Raw genomic sequence first — 26663 nt, forward strand, 5'->3', positions numbered from 1 at the left:
ACCATTTTTGTGGTGTAGAATGTACACATTTTTAGCAGTGATGAAATTCAGAAAGAAGTAATAGACAGCAGGTATAATATGTGCATTGCAAAACAGCACAAAGACTTGCATTTCATCCATAACTTCATACAGATCACACCAAATAAATTTTTTTAAAAAAGTCAGCTAACACCTTTTTATAAAATTAACAAACTAAAATAAACAAAATCATTTATCCTTGTTTTTCAAAACACATCACTTTGTGTGTACTAGATATGATTGGTATAAATACTAGTTTCTTAACAATCTGCCCCCAAACTGGTTCATTATTTATGATTTGATCAAGTCAATCTTCTAAGCACTGCTAACTTATGTTAATACCACCCATGAAAGGTTTCAAAATTCTACTATATTTAATATGTGGGAAAAGGATTAATCTGGAAACCCTGTTCGAAACATGGTTTTAGTTAGTAGCGTATTAGTATTATATCTCACACTGCATGATGAAAAAAATTCAGGGACACTCGTCAACATCAATGCCTCAGTAGGATCCAAAATACATAATTCACTGATTGGAGACCATGTTTAAACTCATTTATCCAAAAATAGTCTTTAATGCTGGTGCAGAGTCCCCATGAACTGCATTTAACTGGGCTTTGATCTGCACATATGTCCACTTCTTCAAATAGTGTTTTATCGCTGCATGAAATTTGTTTTTCTCCATTTTTATGAAAAATGTGGACACGATCATTTTAAATGTTTGCCAAACAAGAAATACATGTCACACGTGGCTAAAATTTTGCCAGGAGTCATGAAAAAGATGATATGTGCCGACACTGGTATGAATGAACGAATTGTGTCGCTGTCTAGTGGAAATTTACCAAACTTTTCAAACAACCCTCATACACATAGTATACAAGACAATTGTCCTGTATACTGTTAGCTTGGTCTTTTTGCTGATTTCTCTCTTGTTCAATATAAATTTATTCAGCTGGTTTCCCACGACAAGTAACTTAGTTTCTTTGAAACCTAGTTACTACTTATATGAAAAAATTGGATAAAAACCTTATTTCTGCATAAGACTGGCTAATTCAGTTTAAAAAATAAATAACCCTGACTCTTTACAAATTTGATTCAGATTTTTCTACTGATACTGAATAAGCTACAGAGGCTCTACATTTAACTAATTCCTGCAATTCTAACTGCTGACTTACTATAAGTACTCTCTCACTGTCAAGGAGCTCTAACTCTGCTTATGAGGCCTGAAGTGGCTCAATAAAGTTCTATGTTTAGTCTCTAGAGCAGCATTTCCAGATTATGTAACCCTTAGCCATCCACAGTGCTAACTCTAATGTACTATAGGCCAACAGTCTTTTGTGGGTGGAACTAACAAAAAAAAAAAAATTTATAGATTAAAATTCATGAATATTTTAATTTTTATGGAAAGATTATTATAAATTTTGAATTATATTATGACTGAATAAACTCTGCAATGTGTACATAAGTAAAATACTATACTTGTATACTGACATTCAATTTTTTTTTATTAAGTGAATTTTCTTAATGAAGAAACATTATATATAGAAATGTCATTTTCCTCTATTAAATAAAAATAATAAGAGTATATGTGAAAACATCACAATTTATAAAGAATGACTGATTAGTTTATTTTTGTCTATCCTCTACAATGTCAACAGTGAACAAATGCCATGCCACATAATATAAATCACAGGATAAAAGATGATGCGATGAGGGAATATGTACACACGTCCAGTCTAATATCTGTATTTTGTAGAATAGTCTTTGGGCGAGACTACAAGACCCCGTCCTTTACGAGCACCACGATACACAGTTTCAAGTATGTCTATCATTTCTCGTTTGTCTTCTAAAGCCCAGTTGATTTTGTTGTTGTTTCCAGTGCCTAAATCTATCATGATGTGCTTGTTTCTAAAGAAGAACATCACAGTACATGGATCATATAATTCATACATTTTGTTAAAATCTGGTACTTTAGTAATATCAACAAGGTACAGCACTGCAAAATTTTTCACCTTTTCTGCAATATTGTACAACACTTCATCCATTTTCATGCATGTTGGATCCCAGTCATGTCCAAATCTTATTACAACTACCCGATCCTCTTCAGATAAAATTGCTTGATCCACCTGCCATCCATTATGAAGATGCTGGAGCATGTAAGACATCTTGGTATACAGAGGTACTTTGATGTACTACCTGCAAATTAAGAATAATAAGAAAAACAAAGAATGACATAATTAATATCCTCAATAAATAATTCCAGCAGATTCTCATAAACATGCTAAAAATTATTAAACCATTGCAAGAGATTACACACTCATCCAACAACACATATCTGTTAATATATTATACCTTACATACTTATTCTTACTTTTCCCATTCTGGTAACATACTCCACTTATCCATCCCTTTTCAATGCAAAATCTACCTTTCATTCCCTTGCTCACCATACTCTTAATATCATTCATGTGTTTAAATACCTGATTGGTTATCTTAGAAACAGTTCAGAAAATTAATCTACATGCAACTTAAGTGGAATAGAACTGATCTCTATCTTTCAGATATTTTTCTTTAAGTAAACCACTCAAAGAATAGCAATGCTTTTACCTGTAATATGAAACAGCCAACTGAATATCATATCAAACCACAAGAAACACCATTAACAAAAGTTATCTTCCTGTTTTGGGACACCACCTCCCATACCTAGCCTATAACTCTCTTTCATATCCAATCTCATATCCATCTCACTACTCTATCCCCACTCCTTCAATTTGTGCACCAACTTATGATTTATAGTAAATTTATCAAATGCCTCTCTTCACAAGTCCAAAAAAATTCGATGCCAATCTTATCCAGTATCATTACTATTATTATGGGCAACTCCAGGGAGTCATTAGACTCATCGAGGGAGGCCCCAAATCATATTCATCACAACTATTTGACATTCATACAGTATCTATCATACCTCGCCTTAAACTCATTCATTGTCACAGCATCCACTACAGACTCAGGGAGCGCATTCCACTCATTCACTACTCTAAAAGTAAAGAACCCAGCTCTAACACCTTTACTAACCACACTTTTGCCCAGTTTCCATGGATGTCCCCTAGTCCTCCCACAACCAGCCCTGTTCTCAAAAATATCTTCTGAATTAATTTTATAGAAACCCTTCAGTAATTTGAATGTCTCAATCATATCTCCCCTCCTCTGCCTATCAACCAATTTTTGCAACCCACAAATCCTCAACCTGTTCTCATACGGTTCATTCCACAGACCTGCTATCATCTTGGTCACTCGCCTTTGGATCCTCTCCACCTCCTCCCCATCAAGAAGAAACCTAGGTGACCAAATCTGAGCACAGTAGTCAAGATGGGGTCTTATCAAGGCTCGATACAGAGGAACAATAACCTGTTTGTCTCTGCTTGTCAACGTATTCTTCAGCAACCAAGTGATTTGATGAGCTCATTTGGCCACTTTTGCAATGTGTCCCCTAAATTTCAATTCCTTATCCACCAACACTCCTAAATCTCGTGCCTCATCAATTTCCTGGAGCAGGGTTCCACCAATGCAGTAAACTGCCGCCAATCTTTTCACCCCAAAATGCATAACCTTACATTTTGCCACATTAAATTGACATCCATTCTCCCTAGCCCAGACCTCCAATCTATCCAAATCATCCTGCAAAATTTTGACGTCATCTGCATTCACTATTGCCCTACCCAACTTCGCATCATCCGCAAACAAATGAACTGTTCCTCTCAGATCCTTTCCTATATCATTTATGAACAAATTAAACAGCAGTGGTCCAAGAACAGATCCTTGTGGCACACCACTAGTCACAGGCCGTCTTGTGGACTCTACTCCTGAGTAAACCACTCTCTGATATCTCTCCGTCAACCACCCTCCTATCCATCTCACCAACCCTATGTCCATTCCCATATGCTGCAATTTACTGATTAGAATTCCATGTGGTATCCTGTCAAAGGCCTTAGCAAGGTCCAGTAGAATCACTGTAAACCCATTACCCTTATCCAGTTCAGCCGTCACTGTGTTATAATACGTGAGCAAGTTACTGAGGCATGACCTACCCTTCACAAAACCATGCTGTCCCCGATACAGTATCGATACAGTATCCCATTTTCTTCTATCCAATCTTGTATTTTCCTCTTGACTATTTTCTCTAAGACCTTGATAATGATTCCTGTTATGCTGATTGGCCAGTAATTTTCAACAGCAGCTTTGGAACCACCTTTATGCAGTGGAACTATTTTCCCCTCTTTCCACCCCCTTGGGACTGATCCAGTCCTGAGGCTCAAATTAAACAAAATGGTCAAGGGCACTGACAATTCTTTGGCTGCTACACGTACGACACAGGGCTGGTATACCATCCAATCCCACAGATGTATTGACATTGAGGTTCTGTAATAGATTAGTTACCTCTACTTCATTCATCACAATTCCAGTATAAGCTGTTGGTTCTTCCATTTCTGCAAAGTCACCACCTGGATGATATACTCTTGCAAAGTGCTCGCTCAGTAATTCCACAACATCGACTGATTCGGTTACCTCCCTACCCTCAGCATTTTTTAAGATCATTCTACCATGAGCATTTTTCCTTTTACTTGCAACATATTGAAAAAACTGTTTGGGATTCTCTTTAGCCTGCATGGCCAATTTCCTTTTGTAATCTGCTTTTGCTTTTCTTACCACCCTTGTTACCATCCTGGCCTGAGCTTTATACTGTTCCTGCACCTGATAGTCACCCTTCTCCTTAAATTCCCTCCACAATTGTTTCTTTTTTTGCAGCTCAAGCTTGATAGTGTTATTCATCCATTTAACCCCTACTTGATTTATTATTCGGACTCTTGGTATACAGTCAACCATTGCCTCCTGCAAACAGTTCTTAACCACCTCCCATGCACTATCAACATCCAGCCCCTGCAGTTTTACATGCCATGGCATTGAGCCAAGAACACACCTAAGCTTGTCATACTTACCAGCCCGGTAATTCCACATGTACCCTGTCTTAATTGTAAATTCGACTCCTTTAGCCACCTCCCAAGTCATGACCTTATGGTCACTCTCACCAATTGGTGGCAACATGGTCATGTTCGTTACAGCTACATTCTCAGTTGCAATTACTAGGTCCAGCACTCTCTTCCCCCTGATATTTTCCAATACATGTTGCCGTAGATAGTTGTCCCTTAATAACTGCATAAAATCCAATTCCTTCCTCCCATGTGCCCTCTCCTCTTTCCAGTCAATGGTACCATAATTGAAATCACCCATAATAATTACCCTCCTTCCACTCATTTCTTCTATTTGCTTATGCATACTATCCCCACCATCCACTCCATCACCCGGTCTATAGCAGCACCCAATTGTATATTTTATTCTGCTAGATTCTATCTCACACCAAACAGCCTCAAATGTGCTTTTTTCCCCATCCTGCAGTTCAACTTCTATACTCCTTGGCTGAAGCTCATCAGCTATCATCAATAACACTCCTCCCCCCTTTTTATTCATCCTGTCACTCCTGAACACGCTATACCCATCGTATATTCATCATATTTAGATAAAATACAAATAGAATGCTAAATGCTACAGCCAATCTCCTTTTAAATACTTGGTGCTCATCATTATTTAAAATTCTGTACACTAATCCTGATCATGTTGAAAGTTTTTTTAGTTAGATACTATAAATTAAAGATGCCAAGAAATTATATTCTTGGTTTTAATCCTTTATCCAAGTGTAAGCTAACAATGTGTATGAAGATCTTCACTACTGGGGTACTTGTATATATATAGGCTAATGACTATTTCAATTCCCTTAGTATCCCATAATGCAGTGTTTCTCAAAGTGTGGTATGCGAAAAGTCGTTAGGGAGGACGTGGCAATTTTCAGCTATGCACAATTAAAGGAGTCATATTTTTCAACAAACAGTAAAATTAGAGACAACCGGGATAAAACGGCACTAACTAATGAATCACATCCCCTCTCCAACATATGGTTTTGCTTGACACCATCTCTGTTGTTAATGTGTTAAAACTAAGAACTATATAGTGAATGTGTTTCAGATATTATGGAATTCGGTTGTAGGGAATAAGCATTTGCTCAACTGTTGAAATGCTAATTTGTCTTTGGTTCACACATTCTTTTGCTAATACCACACCAATCATATGCAGTTCTTTGCTGCTCTATGTATCTCAAGTCTTGTAAATTACTGGTAATTTTTGCTTGAAATAATGGGAAAGAAGATGATGCTATTTGGGTAGATGACTTTGACGGTGCACACAAAGAAACTGTTCTCGATGCCAAAAGTAGTGATAGCGAGTAGAAGTTTCTTGGTAAGTCGCACCATTCCCAGTTTTTTTCTGAAAACTTTAGTTTCTGAAAATTCCCACATGTATCTCGCAATACGATTTTTTAGCTTTAATTTTAGGAAAAAAGTTGAGTTATATTTGAGTAAATACAGTATTTTTTTTAGCTTTCAAATTCTTATGTATGGATCATTGGTTAAAGATTGGATTTATAAAACCTCCAAAAGAGAGCAATATAGCAAATGCAAGTAGCTATAAGCAACAAGAAAATGTTGATATTGCATCTGGATCAAATGAAATTGATGAGTGTGTCGTCTGATATCTCTAGAGAACCAAAATTTAAAAATAATTCAGATTTTCTGTTTACATGAACATATAAATTCAAATAAAATAGATATTTAATTTTAATTAATTAATGAATTTATTTTTTAATTAATTAATTAGGGGATACTTGGTAATAATGAAAATTTAAGAAGGGGGTACGCGGATATCTGGAGTTTGAGAAACACTGCCATAATGCTACACAAACATACCTTTCAGATGTATATAATATAATGCATTACGGGAAGGGCTACTACCTAGAATGGTTTTGATCTTTGAAGTTTCATCAGTAAGAGCAAGAACCACAGAAGCGATACCAAGGTTGAAGTAATGCAGAAGTCATATATATACATATATACCATATAGAAGAAGACAAAAGATGTCACGCCTTATAAATTAAAGATGCCACGAAATTATATTCTTGGTTTAATCCTTTACCCAAGTGTAAGCAAACTTTGCACAGAAGTTCACAATGGCAACTTTTATATAGGGGTTAATGAATTCACTTCACTTGTCTTAGTATCCCATAATGCAAAGCATATATCCTTACGGACATGTATAATGGTATGCATTATGGGAAGGGCCACTGCCCTTTCAGACTGGTCTTGACCTTTATTGAGATCTCATCTGAGGGAGCCAGACCCAGAAGTGATACCAAGGTTGAAATAATGTAGAAGTCATATTTCCATATATAAGTGGACAAAAGGTGTCACCTTATTACTAAATTACTCTGGATTAGAGATAGATGTTGAAAGTTTTTCCACTTGATTATGCTATAAATTAAAGATTGTGGAATACTAAGGCAACTGATCTAAAGTCATTAGCCTCTATATACAAGAAGCCCAATTAGTTGTGGATTAAGCCAGCTGGGGGTTCCTAACAGTAAAATTTATAGGGCCTTAAAAAAGTTTTTATATATGTATGTGCTACGAACAGAACCAGGGCATTACTATATTAAAAAAATTAAAACACACATAATGTGACTTAATATTTTCATATCATCATGAAATTCCTGCCATGTATCCTTGAGGTGTACAGGATATGATAGTACTAGATGAAAAATTTACATCATTACTAACTTCCTCTCTACAACTTTCCTGCAAATCAACCTGCTACCTGAAATGGCTCCAACACTGTGAGATGTAATATTTCTGTCTTCTAAGGCACTTTTTACCATATCACTTCACCTATATCTTGGTCTTCCTTTGGGTCTTTTTCCTGCCAACCTGGCAGAGAACACTTGTTTTACTTAATCTTTACTCTCCCATTCTGTTTAATTGACCACACCATCTGAGATTAGCACTGCTAAAGCATTCCTGGATGATGATAATGTCAAGTTCTTCCTTAATATCCTCGTTTTTCATATGATATTGCCATTGATGCCATCTATTCACGTCTCTAATCTTTCTCAGGACTTTCATATCTGCTGTCTCTAGGTCTTTGGTCAAGTATTTTACTTCTGACCCAGCTCTCAGATCCGTAAGTTAAAACTGGTTTGAACACTGTCTTGTATACACTAATTTAGTGTTCCAACTAATTTCTCTCTTATTCCATATGAATTTATTCAATTGACTTCCTACCATACCAGCTTTGTTGATTCTGTTGTCTATTTCCATATTTAATTTATCATCTTCACTAAAAATCGTGCCTAAGTAGCTGAAATGTTTTACTTGTTCCACAGGTTCTCTGTTCACAAAGCAGTTGACATTTTCAACGATTCTGCCTATTTTAACTGTCTTTGTCTTTTATTGCTGACCTTCATACCATATCTATTACAACATTTATTCAGTTTAGTCAGGGAATCTTGCAAACTTGTAGTGGATTTATTTAGAAGTATAACATCATCCGCATAAAGCAAAGAGCTGACATTAACATCTGCAATTCTGATATCATGTTTAATACCACTTTCCTTCATAATGTGATCCATAGAGATAATGAACAACAGAGAGGATAATGTGCATCCTTGTCTAACACCAGATTTAACATTAAACCATCTTCCTGCACTTCCTTCAATTCTAACTGCTGACTTACAACTGAAATAAAGATTAAGTATTGCTTGATATAATGCCCCATTAATACCATTGATACCCGACAGCCTCTATTTGGCCTGAATCCAGCTTTTTCTTTACCAAGCTTTTCTTCCACAATTCTTCTCAACCATTTCTCAAGTATACTTGCATAAATCTTACCAGGAACACTCAGTAGGGAAATACGTCTGTAATTCTCACATTCAGTTTTATTTCCCTTTTTATATATGGGTATTATGAATGCTTTACTCTAATCATCGGGAATTCGCCCCTCTGTCCAGGCCTTCTGAACAATGCAGTGCAGCCACTGTAAGACTTTTATACTACCATACTTCAGTATTTCTGGCGAATATCATCTATTCCTACTGCCTTTCCACATTTCAAGCGTTTGATGGCTTTTCTATTTCAAGTATGGATATGTATTCCTGACTACATCCCTGTTGAGTGTTTTTTTTTACCACTGTGCTATCACTGCTTGTTTAATTTAGCAATTTTTCGAAGTAATTACTCCATACTTCAAGGATATCTTTTTCTCCTGTTTTCATGTCACCTTTATCATCTCTAACTCCTTTTACAGCACTCTTTCCTCAATTTCTAAGCTTCTTCAACAACCTCCAGAATATTCTGCCACCTTGATATTTATTTTCTATGTTCTTGCCAAAGTCATCCCATGACTTTTGTTTAGCTAGTTTTACATACTGTTTAGCTTTCTTACATTTGTCTCTGTATTCTCTAAGAGCACAAGCTGACTTATTTGCCAGGAACGTTTGATATGATTTCTTCTTTTCCTTCACTGCCTCTTTAACTTCCTGTGTCCACCATGGATTTCTGATTTTTCTATCCTTGCAGACAACCTCACCACATGCCTCTCTGGCTGAATCAATCAGGGTTTTCTTCAAGGCTTCCCACTGAATCTCCAAGATTTGATTCCTGTTCTCAAACGCTTTCATTTTTTCTTCAAGAATCTTTGTGTATTTTAGTCTACCTCTGAGAGCTGCTCAACTTTTATTCACTTTAAAACTTTCTTACATGTTATTCTTTTCAATATGAAATTCAATTTTATCCTGCTCAAGTCTAAATAGTGATCACTTCCAATTTCAAATCCTCTGTACACTCCGGTGTCCTGCACCAGGGAGAAAACATCACTATCAACTATAACATAGTCAATGAGACTTTTCTTATTCCTTGCCTCTTCTCTCCATGTGAATTTGTGCACATTTTTATGTTGGAACATAGTGTTAGTAATTGTAAAACTTGATGTAACTTTAAAATACCAAAGCACTTTACATCGATTTTTACTAAGGTCAAGTCTCATGAGAAATGTTACAAAAACAATCTTGTTTGTCTCTATGTATTGTATGTTAAATATTAATGTAAATAACCCTATGGGAATTGATTGTATTTACAGTACAATCAATTCCCATAGGGTTTAAGTAAAGTTTCTAGAATGTCAAAAACAAAGGCAATGCTTTACCATCGGAACTTTGTATAATGTATAATAGCTATGTATAAGAGCACAAGAAAGTTGTTTACGATTAAGTGTGTGAGAAAGTTGTTTGTAACCTCTGCACATGAACACGTTCAAAGCTAGTATCAAAGAGGTCTGCTAGTTTCAGAGAAATTTCCATTGCCCGACAAGACAAAGAAAAAAAGAGCACACGGAGGAGAAAAAAAGAATGGGCCGGCCTTAACAAAAGGATCAAGAAGAACTACCAATTTCTTTGGGTTTACAACCCTTGGTGCAAGGTCCTGAGAAGGCGAAAATAAGAGGACTGAGCTGAACATCGTGGGCAGTTTCCAGCAGAGAACCAGAGGCATTCGAGAGGAGGTGAGGTCCAGTTGCTGACAGAAGGAGAGGCAAGGTCCAGTTACCGAAGAGAGCCAGAGACAACTGGCAGAGAACCAGAAGCATACTGACCCAGAGAAACAGACTTTACGGCAAACCCATGTAAGAGGAAAAAAATTGGGAGAACAGCTGGGTAAAAGCCAAGTGCCAGTCGAATGTCCTGTTTGTTGCAGGAAGTCAACCGAAGCCAAAAGCCACAGAACAATCTTCAAGCCTGTATGCTGAAACTTCTTGCCCGAGCTTTTGAGTACCGGTCAAATTGCAGTCCAAGAACCGCCCCCTGAAGCAAGGCTTAAGATGAAAGAAGAACCAACCATAGAGACTTTGATGCAAGACCTTTGGAAGGTGTTGTGACAAAGAGCCTCCGTAAGTGTGTTTCAACCCTTTAATGTACATTCTTTTTGTAATCTAGGAGATATGTCATAGATGGACTGATAAGAAATATCTATAAGAGAGTCCTCTGAATTGTTGTTAACTGGAATATTAATTGTACAATAACGTGCCATAACTAGTTAATCTCTTTATGAGTAAATTAGTCTCGGCAATTTGGTTTTCTTAAGCAGAGAAGTAACAGAGCAAATATTTTGTTTAATCATTTAATATTGAAAAGAGAAAGTTTGTTTCTTTATACCAAAAGAATAGATAGATAGATAGAGAGAGTAACCTCCCTATTGCTTATTTAATGTACTTTATTTTTAATGTAAATAAATGTGTTTTAATTATATGTCAATAGAGTGCCACCTGATTGTTTATTTTACAATGCAGTGTTCCTAAAAAGACATCGGACTTGTGAGCAGGAAACCAAGTGAGATAGCCGAGGCGTATAGTTAAGTGCAAATAGACCACGATTGTTTGTGTAAAGTTTTACTGAAGGAATTTGTGTTAGAGAAAGAGAGAGAAATCAGCCGGCCATATTATTGAGTTTTATGCCAGTTAAAAGATATTAGTGGCACAGTCTCAATAAAATAAATTTTCTAGTATCAATAGGCATAAGACTCGTAGTGCGAAAGGTAGGTAAACATAGTACGCAATGGTATAAGCATGAAAGGTTATGAGAGAGAAAGTGTGCACTGCTAATTAGAATAACGGTATTTCAAAGGCGCAGTAACCAAGCAGGCTTTATAAATAGCAAAAAATTGTAGCACGCACACTTTACATAATAACCAGTCCATGTCCAGAGCAGAAATCCAACAGTTATTTGCCATTATTATTAACTTTGCTCTTTTCTCCAAATTTTCCCAAAATATTTTTGTATGTCTGACAATCATTTCCTACTCTGCTATTTAGATCCCCAACAAGGACCAACTTTTCCCTTTTCATTGTGTTAGTTACTTTCTCTAAAGTCTCAAAAAATTCCTCCGCTTCTACCTTAGTAGAATCTTCTGTGGGACCATAGGCACAAATACATCTCATTGTCCAGTTCCCCACTCTCATATTTGTCTACATCACTCTACTTGAGACTGCCTGCCATTCAAGAAGATTAGCCTCATATTTAGTGTTGAATACTATGGCTACTCCTTCTTTTCCTTGATTGTCATTGCCTGAATATAACATTTTGTATTTATTGCTCAGAAAGATCTCACCAGTTTTTGTCTTTTTTGTTTCAGTCACCCCTATTATGTCGATCTGGTACTTACCTAATTCCTCAGCTAGCTCCATTTCTTTGCCATTGAGGCTTCTTATGTTGATAGTACCAATCTTTAACTCTGGTGATGTTGAGTTGGGGTGTGTTTTCAGATTTGTTCCAGTAGCTGACTATTCATTGTTTGCCCTGGTTCCCTGGCAAAAACAATGGGGGGCCTTGTTTAACTGGCGACGCCCCAGCTGGCATTAAATTTTGTCATGGTGTACCATCATTTTGTATTTTGGTTTAAGCCAATAAGAATACAATTTGGTCGGCTAAGTCCCAAACTGCCAGCCCATCCTCGTTCGTTCAGTAGCTAGGTAGATACCCAACAGGGTGCACCACAAGAAGGTGAGGATTGGACATCCTGGTTTGTTCTCCGTATTCCCTTAAAGGTTATGTGGAGGTCTCCTCTCAGTTATACAGCTTTGTCCCTTAAGCACCTAATTTCCATTTCAAAACATTGCAATAAATGTTTCTTTATAATAACATCAGGCGTAAAATCAAAATCAAATTAGCTAACGCCTTTTATTCCCGTATAGGGAGTGGGCAAGGCCGTTTTAGCCCTATCTGACTTTTGGAGACTGAGTGGGCAGTTCAATCTCCACCGGTACCCAATCAGAGATAGCTGGCCCAAGGCTATCACTAATCAAGTGGCATGCAGTGAAGAGAGAGATGGCTCAACAAGTGCCGCCATCTCGTGGTCCCTAACACAATATATTTAATGTCTGAAATAATGTGGGTTCTACAGTTGATTTTCTTGAATTTAGACGAAAAACCCGCTTGCCTGTGCCAGAGATTGACTAACTCGGAAACTGGTCGAAAAAAGGCTTGGAAAAATTTCCTCTAGTCGTCAACCAGATTCAAAACAAAGTCTTCCTTCATGCAGTCAAGCGCTGTGGTGTGCAAATGCCACATCCAGTGAGCTATTTACTCCTTATAACAATATAATAAAATATTTTAAGAAAAAAAGAAAGAAATTTAAGTTGGATGAAAAGTTAAATAAATTTTTTCCTCAATTTTTCTCTATTATCAATATTATTTAATACTTCTCGTTCAATATAAAATAGCGTCATACTGTTTAACCTTTCTCCTGACATCGTACTTCTTAGGTGTTTTTTGCCCTTTTTAAGACAGAGAATGATGTTTCTCCTGATGAATTGGAAATAGGAATATTAAAAAAATATATATTTTTTAAAAATAATTTCTACATTTGGAAAATGTTGACATTCATGGCCCCTGGCAGCCGCCAGGTCCAATACCTGCTTGATCCACATCTGAGCCCAGTCCTGAAAATACTTCATATGCAAACAGTGTTTGCTTACACTTGAATAAAGAATTAAACTAAGAATATAATTTCTTACCATCTTTAATTTATAAACCTGATCAAGCTTAAATATTTTAACCACAAGATATGTCACTACTTACACTTATGTCATTTAACAACTGTTTCAAATAATTACTGTGAATATCTTGAATATCCAGTTTGATTGTCAAATGCTAATTTTTGTTTGTATAGGATATTTATCCCAGAATGCCATAGTTTTAGTTTTTTTTAATGAGATTCATGACTTGTATTGACTAGCTAATTGCTGTAGTTGGTGAACGAATCTCTGTGGATCATCTTCTGATTTTTGTCTATTGCTTGATCATATGCAAAAAGTATTGTGTTTACTGTTGTATGTCGAGTGATGTTTATTCCTGGGTTTACTGCAGATTTTTAATTCATTATTAGATCTATATACACATTAAATAGGGTAGGAGAAAGGCTACATCCTTATCAGACCCTCTGATTAGTTTCTATTTCTTCTGCTACGTATTTATTGATATTTATGATTAGAGTTAGATTGTTATGTAGTCTGTTAACTGCTTTTAATAACTGTTTTGGATATCTTCAGACTATTAATAATGCATTTTTTCCCCTGTTAACTCTATCAAAGGCTTTTTCATAATCTATGGATGGCAGGTGAGTCTGTAAATTAATTTCTCTTTTTTTTTTTTTTTTTTGTTTTCTATGAATAGTTTTAATGTGAATTGCAACTTCTATCAATGCAACTTCTACCCTTCCTAAATCCAGCCTATGCCTCTAATAATAAACTATCAGCAATAGTGACAAGTCTTATTTAAAATTTTACTATAAAATTTGTATGCTGTATTTAATAAGCTAATACCTCTGCAATTTTCACATAAACTTCTATTTTCCTTCTTAAAAACTAATATTAATTTAGTCTTTTTCCATTCTTGGGGTATACTGCAAGCAATGCAACAACTATCTTAACAGGTTGAGGAATCTTATTTTAAAAGAGATATTACTATTCTTAACTCTGAGGTAATTCCACCTGTTCCTGCTGCTTTTCAATTTTTTTGTTGTTGTTGATAAAGCTTCTTCCAATTCCATCATCTCCAATAAATCTATTCCTGTATTACTTGCATTTTTATTTTCTATTTCTTCTTTACTAAAGAATGGATTATACCATAGTTGTTTGTAATGTTGTATCCATTCTTCTTTTGAGATTCCTGAAATTTCTGCTACATCTTTTTCTGATTTATTCAAATGTTTCATTAATTTATAAGGAAGTTTTGGTGGCCATGTAGATCATTTTCAATATCACTAATAAATCTATCCCAAAAACCTCAGTGAGAACCTTTTCTCATTGTAAGAATCTTTTCTTATAATGGTTTTTTGCAATATTTCTTTTATTTCTACAAGCTTCCAATGATTGTTTCTGCAAGTGTAAATTGTAAGCTTCTTCCTCCCCTCTTCTATAGCTCTTGCTATTTCATCATTCCAAATTTTCAGTCCTTTTTTCTTTTTGGTCTTTGTTTTTGTCCCAAGAATCTCTTCTGTTTGTTTTATTAATTTTCTTATATTTATCCATTCTTCATTCATGTCAGAAGAAACAGGGATAAGTACTGAATCAATCAGTCTTGATATGGCTTCCTAATACTATCTTCCTGGAGTAGGAAAGTTTTGTAGTTTCTTTCTGCATTTTTCTTTTGATTCTTGTAGTTTTGGCAATTTCCATTTTGCTTGTGTTGCTGTTTACCAACCGAAGAGCGCAAGATACCGTAGTTCTTCCAATTGTGCCACGGAGGCGCAATTAAATTATTTAAATTTTGGTTGCACAAAACTATCATTTATGTTGAAGATATGATTAAAATCCACCATATCTCCTTTCTATAACAATTCAAAGCACTTCTATGATTATATTTGCAATGAAATCAAATTGTTAAAAAAACAAATAGGTGACATTTAACACAACAAATTAATTTGTTGTGTAAATGCAGTGTCACATTAGCCTTCATTTTGTACTTTACAAAATCTATACTTGACAAGCAAGATATGAAAAGCAAGGTCACATAACATAAACTAATACCAACTTAAAATAACGATGGGAATGAAGACTCACTGGAAGGTAAACAATCATTTAAGGAACTAAATTTAAAAGAGAAAAAATATGAGATCTTTAGGCTGCAACAACTTAAATAAGCAGAAATTGCAGAAAATCATTTTGGGGTAGACTCCTATCATCAGAATCCATGGAGAAATTCCTCTTATATTAACTTATAGTGTATGACTTATATGTAACTGGATATTAAATAGTGAAGAGTACATAACTTTCTGTAAATTCCACTGACAAGTGAAAATGGTTTAACTGCTAACATCTCTTGAATATTTAAAAAACAATATTTTTTAATAACTACTTGTAAATTTGTGATTGTGCTTTTCAGTCTGAACATGTCTTGGCATGAATGGACCTTCTGTTGATATATCTACTTTATCAGTTTTTTAAGTGGTCAAGTGAGTAGGAAAGAGAATATGATTATTATGACACCCTTCAAAGAGAGCAAGAACTCATCACAGGAGCGCATTTCCCACTATTTTTTTTTTGTCTATATGTGTACTCTATGCTGGCCAATTTGCTTATATGTGAGATGAAAAGTCCAGTTTCTAGGGAAAAAACCTCACTAATCCCATATAAGGTCAGCTATCTCGCCTTCAAGTGAAAAAAAAAATCCATATAAAGATTCCTCTCATGACAAGAATCACAGAACTTTTCCAATCAACGGGCACAATGTTCTGCATTCTCCAAATTGTTCTACAGTGTAGCCTATAATACCTCTCCTCTTCTCTAACAAAAACTTTGAAATGTGTATTTGAAAATAAATTTCAGGTAGTTTTCAGTCCTGCAGTTTTTGAAAATGCTTGATTGATAAATTTTATTCTTATTAAAAACACTTATGTCCACAGTAATAACTTAATTAATAAATAAGGTACAGATATTTCATACTAAAACTAATAGTACATCTTCAGTGTTACAAACAGATAGGAATGGAATACAAGTAACGAACATTCGGTGGATCACCTATTAAAATACATTGTTGTCACGAGCTAGGAAATGAAAGAAATTAATAAATAATTAATATTTCAGATAACTGGTTTTTTGATTACATAAATTCATGAATAAGATTGACTATGAGACAAAAGTATCCAGTTTTTTAGAAGACAGCGCTACCTACAAAGAGATCATGCATAATCCTACAAATTATCAAATTTTACTTGATGAGGTCATCAGTTGGGACCCAAATTTTGTGGATAAATTATGAACTTACTTTGGAAGACCTCCCCTGTCTATATGGTCTCCCGAAAATCATAAAGAAGGCTATCCAGTATGACCAATCATGAACTGCAACGATTCTCCTACTCATTGAGTAGGAGAATTAGTCTTATCTCATTCTTTAAGTGCTCTCACTGGACATTCCAGATCCTACATAAAAAAATTCAACAGATTTTCTTGAAAAAATCAAGGAGATATAAAAATCAAAGAGTCCGAGTTGCTAGTCAGTTTCGACATTGTATTTCTGTTTACTAATATTCCATTAGCCGACACAGTCAAATTATTATATGAAGATTACCCTCCAGATATCGCAAAGATTTTTGAATTTGTTATCTATTCAGGTTATTTTAGTTGGAAAACAAGTTCTACAAACAAGTTGGGTAGCCATGGGTAGCCCTTTGTCTCCACCTTTGGCTAACTATTTTTTGAAACAATTCAAAGAGACTATGTTTTCATCCATTCACCCTCAGCCATCTCTTTGAATCGTTATGTCGACGATGTTTTTGCCATTTGGTCACATACTGAATATGAGCTTTCCACCTTTCTACAACAGATAAATAGCCTTCACCCTCATATCTAATTAACCATGGAAAAGGAAAATTCTGGTACCATTTTTGGACATCCTGCTTACTCGAACTTCTTCTGGTACCTTATCTACAAGCGTCTTTCGAAAACCCACATTTACTGGCAGATATATTCATAAAACGTCTGCTCACCACACATCTCAAAAATCTGGCATTCTTAAATCTCTAATTAATAGAGCACATAAAGTTTGCTCTTCTCCAGAAATCTTACAACAAGAACTTTCCATCATTAAAAAGTTAATGGAATCTAATAATTACCACACTAATCAAATCCAACAGATAACTGAATCTTATGTTCCAATACCTAAGGTTTCTTCAACGGTCTGCAGAGTTCCAATCCTCTACATTCCATGAATCTCAGAACCTATAGGTAGAATTTTAAAAAAGTACCAATTGATTCTCACATATATTCCTATCAAAAAAATTTCTTCCTTATTGCCTTCTACAAAAGATAAACTGTCATCTCTATCTTTGGCTGGCATTTACCAAATACCATGTGAATGCGATGTTTCTTATTTTGGACAAACTGGCCATTCTGTGGAAAAAAGAATTAAAGAACATCAACATTATATTGATTACAACAAACCTCAGAAGTCTGGTCTAGCACAACACAGTATTACCACTACCCATAATATGCAGTGGGATAAAGCTATTCTTCTTCACAGATGCAGAATGCTTCTTTAAAGAGGCGTTCAAATATGAATGTCTCTTTATAGAAAGTTGTGAAGCTATTTTACACCGACCGAATTTAAATCAAAATGATTGTCTCTCTCAAACATCTGGGAGGCTTTTATTTTATGTAATCATTAAAAAAAAACCAATTATCTTAAATATTAATTTCTTTCATTTCCTAGCTCGCGACAACAATGTATTTTAATAGGCGATCCACCGAATGTTCATTACTTGTATTCCATTCCTATCTGTTTGTAACACTGAAGATGTACTATTAGTTTTAGTTAAAAAAAAAAAAAATAAAACTTATTAATTAAAAGTTATTACTGTGGACTTGCGTGTTCTTTAATAATTATACTATGCCACAGGTTCCTCTAAAAATAAAAATTTTATTCTGCATTTACTGTATATCAAAAATAAATTTATAAGCTGGTTGAAAAAAAAAAAAACTGCTCAATTCAGGGTTTTCTTTTTTTTTTCTACTAAATGCGGGTAAAAACTGAAATACAAGTAATTAATAGTACTGGTGGATTCTATACATTTCAGTCCAGTTTGCTGTTTGATCTCATTAAGTTTGTCCTCTGCAAAGGGCAGAGCAAAGCTATGGAGTCAAATCATGGACTGCATCAGTCAGAAAAAAATAGTTTGGATATCTCAACACTGGCAGCTAGTCAATTAGATTATCAAAAATTCTCCATGCTGTTTCTTGCTTCCAATATACGCCCAATCATTAAAATCACTTATAATTACTTGCTTGATATATACATACATATATACATACATATATATATATATATATATATATATTAGGGTTACCAAGTAATTTTATAAACTTGGTTATTTAAAAAAAAAAAACTTATTTATATATAATATAACTATTACATGATTACTTTGTAACTATATTTTATTTTCACATTCCTCTGCATTCCGTGCATTACAACATACACCTATCTAGAAAGTTTTCTCCCCTGGGTTTTAAAGTATATTATAAAACAAGAATATACTTGTCATTTAAAGTATATTATAAATGACAAAGTATATTCTTGTTTTAATCTTTTACTCAAGCATATACAAATGAAAGTAATGTGTCAAGTATCTTCACAACTAGTCTACTTGTATAGAGATGCTGCTGATTTCACATCAATTGCCTCCATATCCCAGAATGCAAAGAATACTTGCTTTTGGAAGTGTCTGGCTCCCACTGATGAGATTTCAATAAGGAAGTGTTTTTCATTATGAGATATTGAGGCAACTGATGTGAGTCAGCAGCCTATATAATACAATTAACCTAGTTGCAATGATACTTCATGCACAAACTTTGGTTTGCTTATGCTTGACTAAAAGATTTAAACAAGAATATAATTTCTTCACATTTATAAAACAATGTTGCACTAATACCATCTATTTTACTCTTCTGTCCTATACCAAATGGCTCGAAATTCCTTTCCACTTACTCATTAACAGATTTAATTCTGCTTGTTGTCTTCTTAGAAGAGACTATACCCATTATGTCCTATTCTCTGTAAATACATCAATATTTTTATTCTATACAAATTTAGTTAAACTACCAATTCATAGATAGACTCGAACATCCACCAACTAACTTTTCATTCTCATCACTTGGTCTAAATACTTTCATCCTTCAAAACAGTTCTTATTTTATAAAATATTACAACATATCCATATCCAATTATAATTCTCTTTACTGATATCAGCACCACACTTAACACTAAGAATTGAATATTGGAGGAGAGCACCGAACATATAATTTAAAACCATTATGTATATGTGTGTGTGTATCTGGTTATTTATCAATCTTTCAAAAAAGTTTAAATGTTTCTGTTGAGTTAGCATTTTCTTGCCAAAACTCATTCACTGATCATTTTTGATATTACAATACTTACAGTTATAATTACACATTCAGGCATTGGCTTGTACTAAATATATACTCATTCATGTATTGGCTTAATTTACTGAGCACAATTTAAAGTTACCTACTAGGTTTTAGAATATTTTAATATATATCATCGATGACATCATAAATGCATGTATTCCAGAAATGCTTATTTAATAAGCGTTCGATCCTGTAAAACTCGATGCATTTCGACTCCTTAATTTGTATCTAAAGATTAAAAATTAAAAAAAAAAAAAAAAAAAAAAAAAACATAGATTGATGCACATTATATGCTATCCATCATCTCATCCTAGACGTTTAGAAGATCGCTATCTTGCATATAAATTTTGCAAACTTATCCATAGTAGAGTAAAAACCAAACTGAAAAATTACATATCTGTGAGTCAGCGCATACATATATACCCATGTTAATGACATTGCGGTTACCAAACATAAATCAATTACTATTAAAAATACAATACTGAGAGGTATTAGAAAACAAATATGCACGTACTTGCTTTTTTTTTTCCTCTTCAGGAAATAAAAATTGCTTAACTACATCCAATTTATAAAAGTCTCCTTAAATTCAGTAACAGAACACGACTACTATCTGACAACAAAATCTACCATTCAACTAACAGTACCCTAGGAATATTCTAGAACTTTTTTTCGATAAACCTGCTTAAATATTAAAGAATATAATATTAATAAAAGTAATAAATTAAAAAAACAAATCGTAACATTTATTACAAACACGATCTAATAATAATAATAATAATAATTATTATTATTATTATTATTATTATTATTATTCTTGTTGATGTTGTCTGCGTTTTAAATATACTCATGGATATTTTTTTATTCATAGCACAAATATTTAAGTTGCACAATATATTGTGCAACTTAAATGTATTCTTTGACGAAAATGGAAATAAAGTATATATTTAGAATTTTCTACAAAGATTCAAATATTATTATATTCCAATTTTTGTAGAGCTTGGCAATTTAACTCGAAAGTTCAACATCCCGGACCTAGACCTAATGAAATTATGCTAAATTATTATTATTAAGGCTCATGAAATTCCGTGGAAGTAGTGTTTGCATAACATAGTGCTAAGCCGCCCAAAGAATGCTGTTCTCAGTTCGATTCTAGTCGCAGACTAGAGGAAGGTTAGAGGAGGAAAGGACATCTACACTTTATACGAAAATAAAAAGCGTTAGTTCATTATTTTTGAGTTTTTCGACTAAAGATTTGAGAAAAATAACAGTTTATGCGTTTGATTCCCTTACAGGGAGTAGGCGAGGCCGTTTTAGCCCTAATACTTTTCGAGACCGAGGGACAGTTCAATCTCTGCTGGAGGCCATTTAGAGATAGCTGGCCCACGATTAGTATTATTATTATTATTATTATTATTATTATTATTATTATTATTATTACGGGCAACTCCAGGGAGTCATTAGACTCATCGAGGGAGGCCCAAATCATATTCATCACAACTATTCGACATTCATACAGTATCTATCATACCTCGCCTTAAACTCATTCACTGTCACAGCATCCACCACAGACTCTGGCAGCCCATTCCACTCATAAACTACTCTAAAAGTAAAGAACCCAGCTCTAACACCTTTACTAACCACACTTTTGCCCAGTTTCCATAGATGTCCTCCCACAACCAGCCCTTTTCTCAAAAATATCTTCTGAATTAATTTTATAGAAACCATTCAGTAATTTGAATGCCTCAATCATATCTCCCCTCCTCCGCCTATCAACCAATTTTTGCAAGCCACAAATCTTCAACCTGTTCTCATAAGGTTCATTCTACAGACCTGTTATCATCTTGGTCACTCGCCTCTGGATCCTCTAACCACCTCCCCATCAAGAAGAAACCTAGGTGACCAAATCTAGGCACAGTAGTCGAGATGAGGTCTTATCAAGGCTTGATACAGAGGAACAATAACCTGCTTGTCTCTGCTTGTCAACGTATTCTTCAGCAACCAAGTGATTTGATGAGCTGATTTGGCCACTTTTGTAATGTGCCTCCTAAACTTCAACTCCTTATCCACCAACACTCCTAAATCTCATGCCTCATCAATTTCCTGGAGTACAGTTCCACCAATGTAGCAATCTGCTGCTAATCTTTTCACCCCAAAATGTATAACCTTACATTTTGCCACATTAAATTGACATCCATTCTCCTTAGCCCAGACCTCCAATCTATCCAAATCTTCTTGCAAAATTTTGACACCATCTGCATTCACTATTGCCCTACCCAACTTTGCATCATCCGCAAACAAATGAACTGTTCCTCTCAGATACTTTCCTATATCATTAATGAACAAATTAAACAGCAGCGGTCCAAGAACAGATCCTTGTGGCACACCACTAGTCACAGGCAGTCTTGTGGGCTCTACTCCTGAGTAAACCACTCTCTGATATCTCTCCGTCAACCACCCTCCTATCCATCTCACCAACCCTATGTCCATTCCCATATGCTGCAATTTACAGATTAGAATTCCATGTGGTATCCTGTCAAAGGCCTTAGCAAGGTCCAGTAGAATCACTGTAAACCCATTACCCTTATCTAGTTCAGCCGTCACTGTATTATAATACGTAAGCAACTTACCGAGGCATGATCTACCCTTCACAAAACCATGCTGTCCCCATTATTACTAACAATATCTCGCATCCGGTGAAGACAGCCTGCTGACAAGTGCCTCCAGCTTGTGGTCCCTAATTCTGACATTACATATATTTGTTTGAGATAGTGTGGATTCTACTGTCGATTTTCTTGAGTTTATGGGACGAAAATCCAGAGTTTCCAGGAGAAAAATTCCACTTGCCATGCCATAGATCAATTAACTCGGGAAACGGTCGAATAAAGCGTAGAAAATATTCCTCTAGTCGGCAAGTAGATTTAAACCTAAGTCCCCCTTCATGCGATTAAGCACCAAAGAGTGCAAATGCAACTTCCACTGAGCTATACAGGTCCCTAAAGATTTGATTACACCATATTTCTGCCAACGGTGGTGTATTAAGTTACAATCAATGTATTTATTATATCTATCTAGCCTGTATTTCCTATCTAGTGTATATCTAGCCTCTTATCTTGTATGTTATGTTAATGTTATATTGGCCTAAACGTATGTATGTTAATTGCATGTCTAATGCTCGGGTTGCCTGCTTTACGATATGAAAGCCCTAGATTCTAGGAAGAAAAACTCTGCTACCTCCATATGAGACTGGCTACCTCTCATTCACTTGAAAAGCCCTGATAAATGTTCCTCTCATCCTAGAAGGGATTCGATCCCAAGTCTTTCCAACTAAATGGCATCGTCGAAAACCCACAAATGGTGTTGTGTAAATCATGGCTGTTGTTTAAAGAAATGTTAATGGATCATCCTCGATGATTAATACTATTATATATATATATATATATATATATTTCTATCATGAGATGATTTTTCAGGAAGTATACTTCCTAAAAATAAGCTACACTTAAGCTACACTTAACAGAAAGAGCTGTTAAGTGTAGCTTAACAGCTACACTTAACAGCTAGTAGATGTGCCTTCCTGAAAATAAGCTACACTTAACAGAAAGAGCATTTTCTTTTCCATTCGTCATTGTAAATTTTCGCTTATTTTAAACGAAGTTTTGCTTCAGTTACATGCAATAACCATAACTGAGTGGGAGTGTCCTTCCCTCTCTCTCGGCACTAGGCCTCTGGAAGAAAGACAGCGAGTTCCATTCCAGTCTAAAATAGAGGAACTTTTTTCTGAGTTAGTCAATCTCTGGCAAGGCAAGCAGGTTTTTTTTTAATCTCTGGAACTCGGGTTTTTCGTGCCATTAGCTAAAAAATCAATCTTAGAAACCAGACTATTAGAGATAATAACCTTAGATAATAAAAAAAAAAAAAAAAAAAAAAAATCAGCTAACGCCTTTTTATTCCCGTATATACGGGAGTAGGCGAGGCCATTTAGCCCTATCTAACTTTGGGAGACTGAGTGGGCAGTTCAATCTCCACTGGTACCCAATCAGAGACAGATGGCCCAAGGCTATCACTAATTAAGCGGTACGCAGTGAAGAGAGACGGCTCAAATGTGCCGCCATCTCGTGGTCTCTAACCCTAACACCATATATTTAATGTCTGAAATAATGTGGGTTCTACGGTCGATTTTCTTGAGTTTACAGGACGAAAAACCCGAGTTTCCGGGAGGAAAAACCTGCTTGCCCGTGCCAGAGATCGACTAACTCGGGAACCGGTCGAAAAAAGGCTTAGAAAAATTTCTTCTAGTCGCCGACTAGACTCGAAACCAAGACTTCCTTCGTGCGGCCTAGCGCGGTGGTGTGCAAATGCCACATCCACTGAGCTACACAGGCTTAGATAATAATTAGAGACAATAATTTTAATCTTTAAAACTTAGGCTAAAATGATTTTTTCTACTCCCTGTAAGGAAATTAAAAGTAGCAGCCGATTTTAATATATATATATATATTTTTTTTTTTTTGAGCCCTTGAATGATTATAACACGTTGTGCACTATCTTGGTATGCACAGATAATTTTACAGAAGACTAATATACGAGGGTGGTCATAAACAGTTCTCTGCCTAACAGTGAAAAACAAATTTATAATTTCAAAATTATTTTTATTTTTCAACATAATCTCCCATAAGACGAATATATTTATCCCACGATGCTCCACCGACATTATCCCGTCCCAGTAGTGGTTTTCAGTAGGATTTGCAAAATACCCACCTGCAGCTGCAATTATCTCTTCATTCGAAGAAAAACGCTAACCAACGAGGAAGAGTTTTAGTTTTGAGAAGAGATAGAAGACAGAGGGAGCCAAATCTGGGAAATAGAGTGGATGCTCCAACAATTAATAGTGCAGAACCCTTAATTTTCCCATTGCCAAAACACCTTTGTGTGCAGGTGCTTTGTCCTGATGAAAGATGATTTTTTTTCTTATGCAAACCTGGCCTTTTCTCACGAATTTTTTTGTCTAGTCTGGTTAAAAAATATTCGGAATAATATTCTCAGTTATTGTTTTAACCTTTTCAAGATAATTAATAAACAAATTGCCTTTAGCATCCCAAAACACAGATGTCATAACCTTTCCTGCTGATGGAACCGACTTTGTCTTCTTTGGCACTGAACAACCGGCTTTTGCCCACTGTTTTGACTGCTGTTTGGATTCTGGTGTGTAATGGTGAATCCCAGTCTCATCCATAGTAAAAAATCGACTCACAAAATCAGTTCGATTCTTGTTAAATGCTCCAAGCACTGTTTTCAGAGATTTTCATGCGAGTGCGTTTTGATCTGCTCTGCGCAAGGCTTTTTCATTCAATTCTTCATGCAAAATATATCATACACGTTCTTTTAAAATGCCTATAGTCTCGGCAATTTCGCGCACTTTGACACGCCGGTCATTCAATTCCACGTCGTGCACTTGATCAATGATTTCTGGTGTTGTTACACTTTTTGGACGCCCTTCAAGTGGATCATCGTCTAGGCTGGTACGGCCATGCTTAAACTCAGCAGCCCATTTCTTAATTGTCAAAAACGAAGGAGAAGAGTGCTCATAAACTTTTATGAACTTTGAATGAATTTCTTTTGGCGTCAAACCTTCTTTTCCAAAGAATTTTATTACCTCACAATACTCAATTTTATCCATTTCAAGGGATACAGACAACACTTTAGCTTCAGAAAGCTGTATAAAACAAACTACTTGATACAGCGACTTGCAATTTCACATGGATGTTTATGACAGATGTGCCAACTTAGGAAAAAAAACATGTCGTGTTGCCATTTATGGTCGAGGCCGAGAACCTTACAGACCACCCTCGCATGTTCTGTTCTTTTTATTTATTTCCATGCTTGAATATTATTCAATGAAATCATGAGAAGTGAACATTCTGTGAACTTTTCTAGGCATATTAAGAATTTTTGTTTTAATTGATTATTTATTTATTTAGCGTATGGCCCACACGTGAAAAGTAAAATTGCATTAATCCTTAATATATAAACATAATAATAGACATACTCTAATAATACATAATACAGTCATAAAAGAGACACTGAAGAATAGACTCAACTTCATGTCTACGGTCATTATCCAGTCTGGATAATCCACCTAGGTTAGCCATATGTGGATGACGTCCGACAAGTTTCGATTGTATGCGTGTTGGAAACATTCTACTGTAATATGGTTAATTGTCTGGCGGGTGATTCACAGTCGCACCTGGGTGAGACAGTCATGTCCCATTTCTAAAGGTGGTCTGCACATATGCCATGATTGATACGGATTTTGTTAAGGGTTGACTAAATTTTCCGAGATAAATCAAAACCTGGAGGCATCTCTGTTGGGTCCACTAATTCACAGAAGCCCCCTGTTGAAGTGTTATGCCAGGACTTTTTCTCCACTTCTCCTTCATGTTAGAACTTGTGTCCGCAAGATTTTTTTGCTGTTAAGATTGGAGAGTGCCTTGACGTCCGCCTATTTATTTCTAGGGATAGGATATCTTCGTGGATTGGGAGATCTTGGATTTCCATGTATTTGCTGTATTCATGTAGAAGAAAGTTGGATCTGCGGATGTATAGAGGTGGGATGTTGCTTAGCACTGGGAGCCAGTAGGTTGGGGTTGATTTCACAGTTCCAGAAATAAGACGCATAGAGGTGGTAAGCTGACCATCAACCAAGCACAAATGAGAGCTCTTCAGCCATACGGGTGAGC

The 26663-nt window shown here is 35.4% G+C and overlaps 1 protein-coding gene across 1 annotated transcript; it reads right to left on the minus strand.

Annotated features, from left to right (window-relative positions):
- Positions 1-1505: 1505 nt before the first annotated feature.
- On the minus strand, positions 1506-20572 carry Dim1 (thioredoxin-like protein Dim1). The gene is made up of 2 exons (XM_090412992.1): positions 20441-20572; positions 1506-2214 (listed from the first exon to the last, which is right to left on the minus strand). The coding sequence occupies exon 2, from the start codon at positions 2181-2183 to the stop codon at positions 1755-1757; it is 429 nt and encodes a 142-aa protein (XP_090269118.1). The 5' UTR covers positions 2184-2214; positions 20441-20572; the 3' UTR covers positions 1506-1754.
- Positions 20573-26663: the final 6091 nt, after the last annotated feature.

This window comes from Typopeltis vanoorti, chromosome 23 (assembly GCF_054136105.1).
Source record: "Typopeltis vanoorti isolate ZY-2024b chromosome 23, IOZ_Tvanoo_1.0, whole genome shotgun sequence".
In the NCBI taxonomy this organism is placed as follows: domain Eukaryota; kingdom Metazoa; phylum Arthropoda; class Arachnida; order Uropygi; family Thelyphonidae; genus Typopeltis; species Typopeltis vanoorti.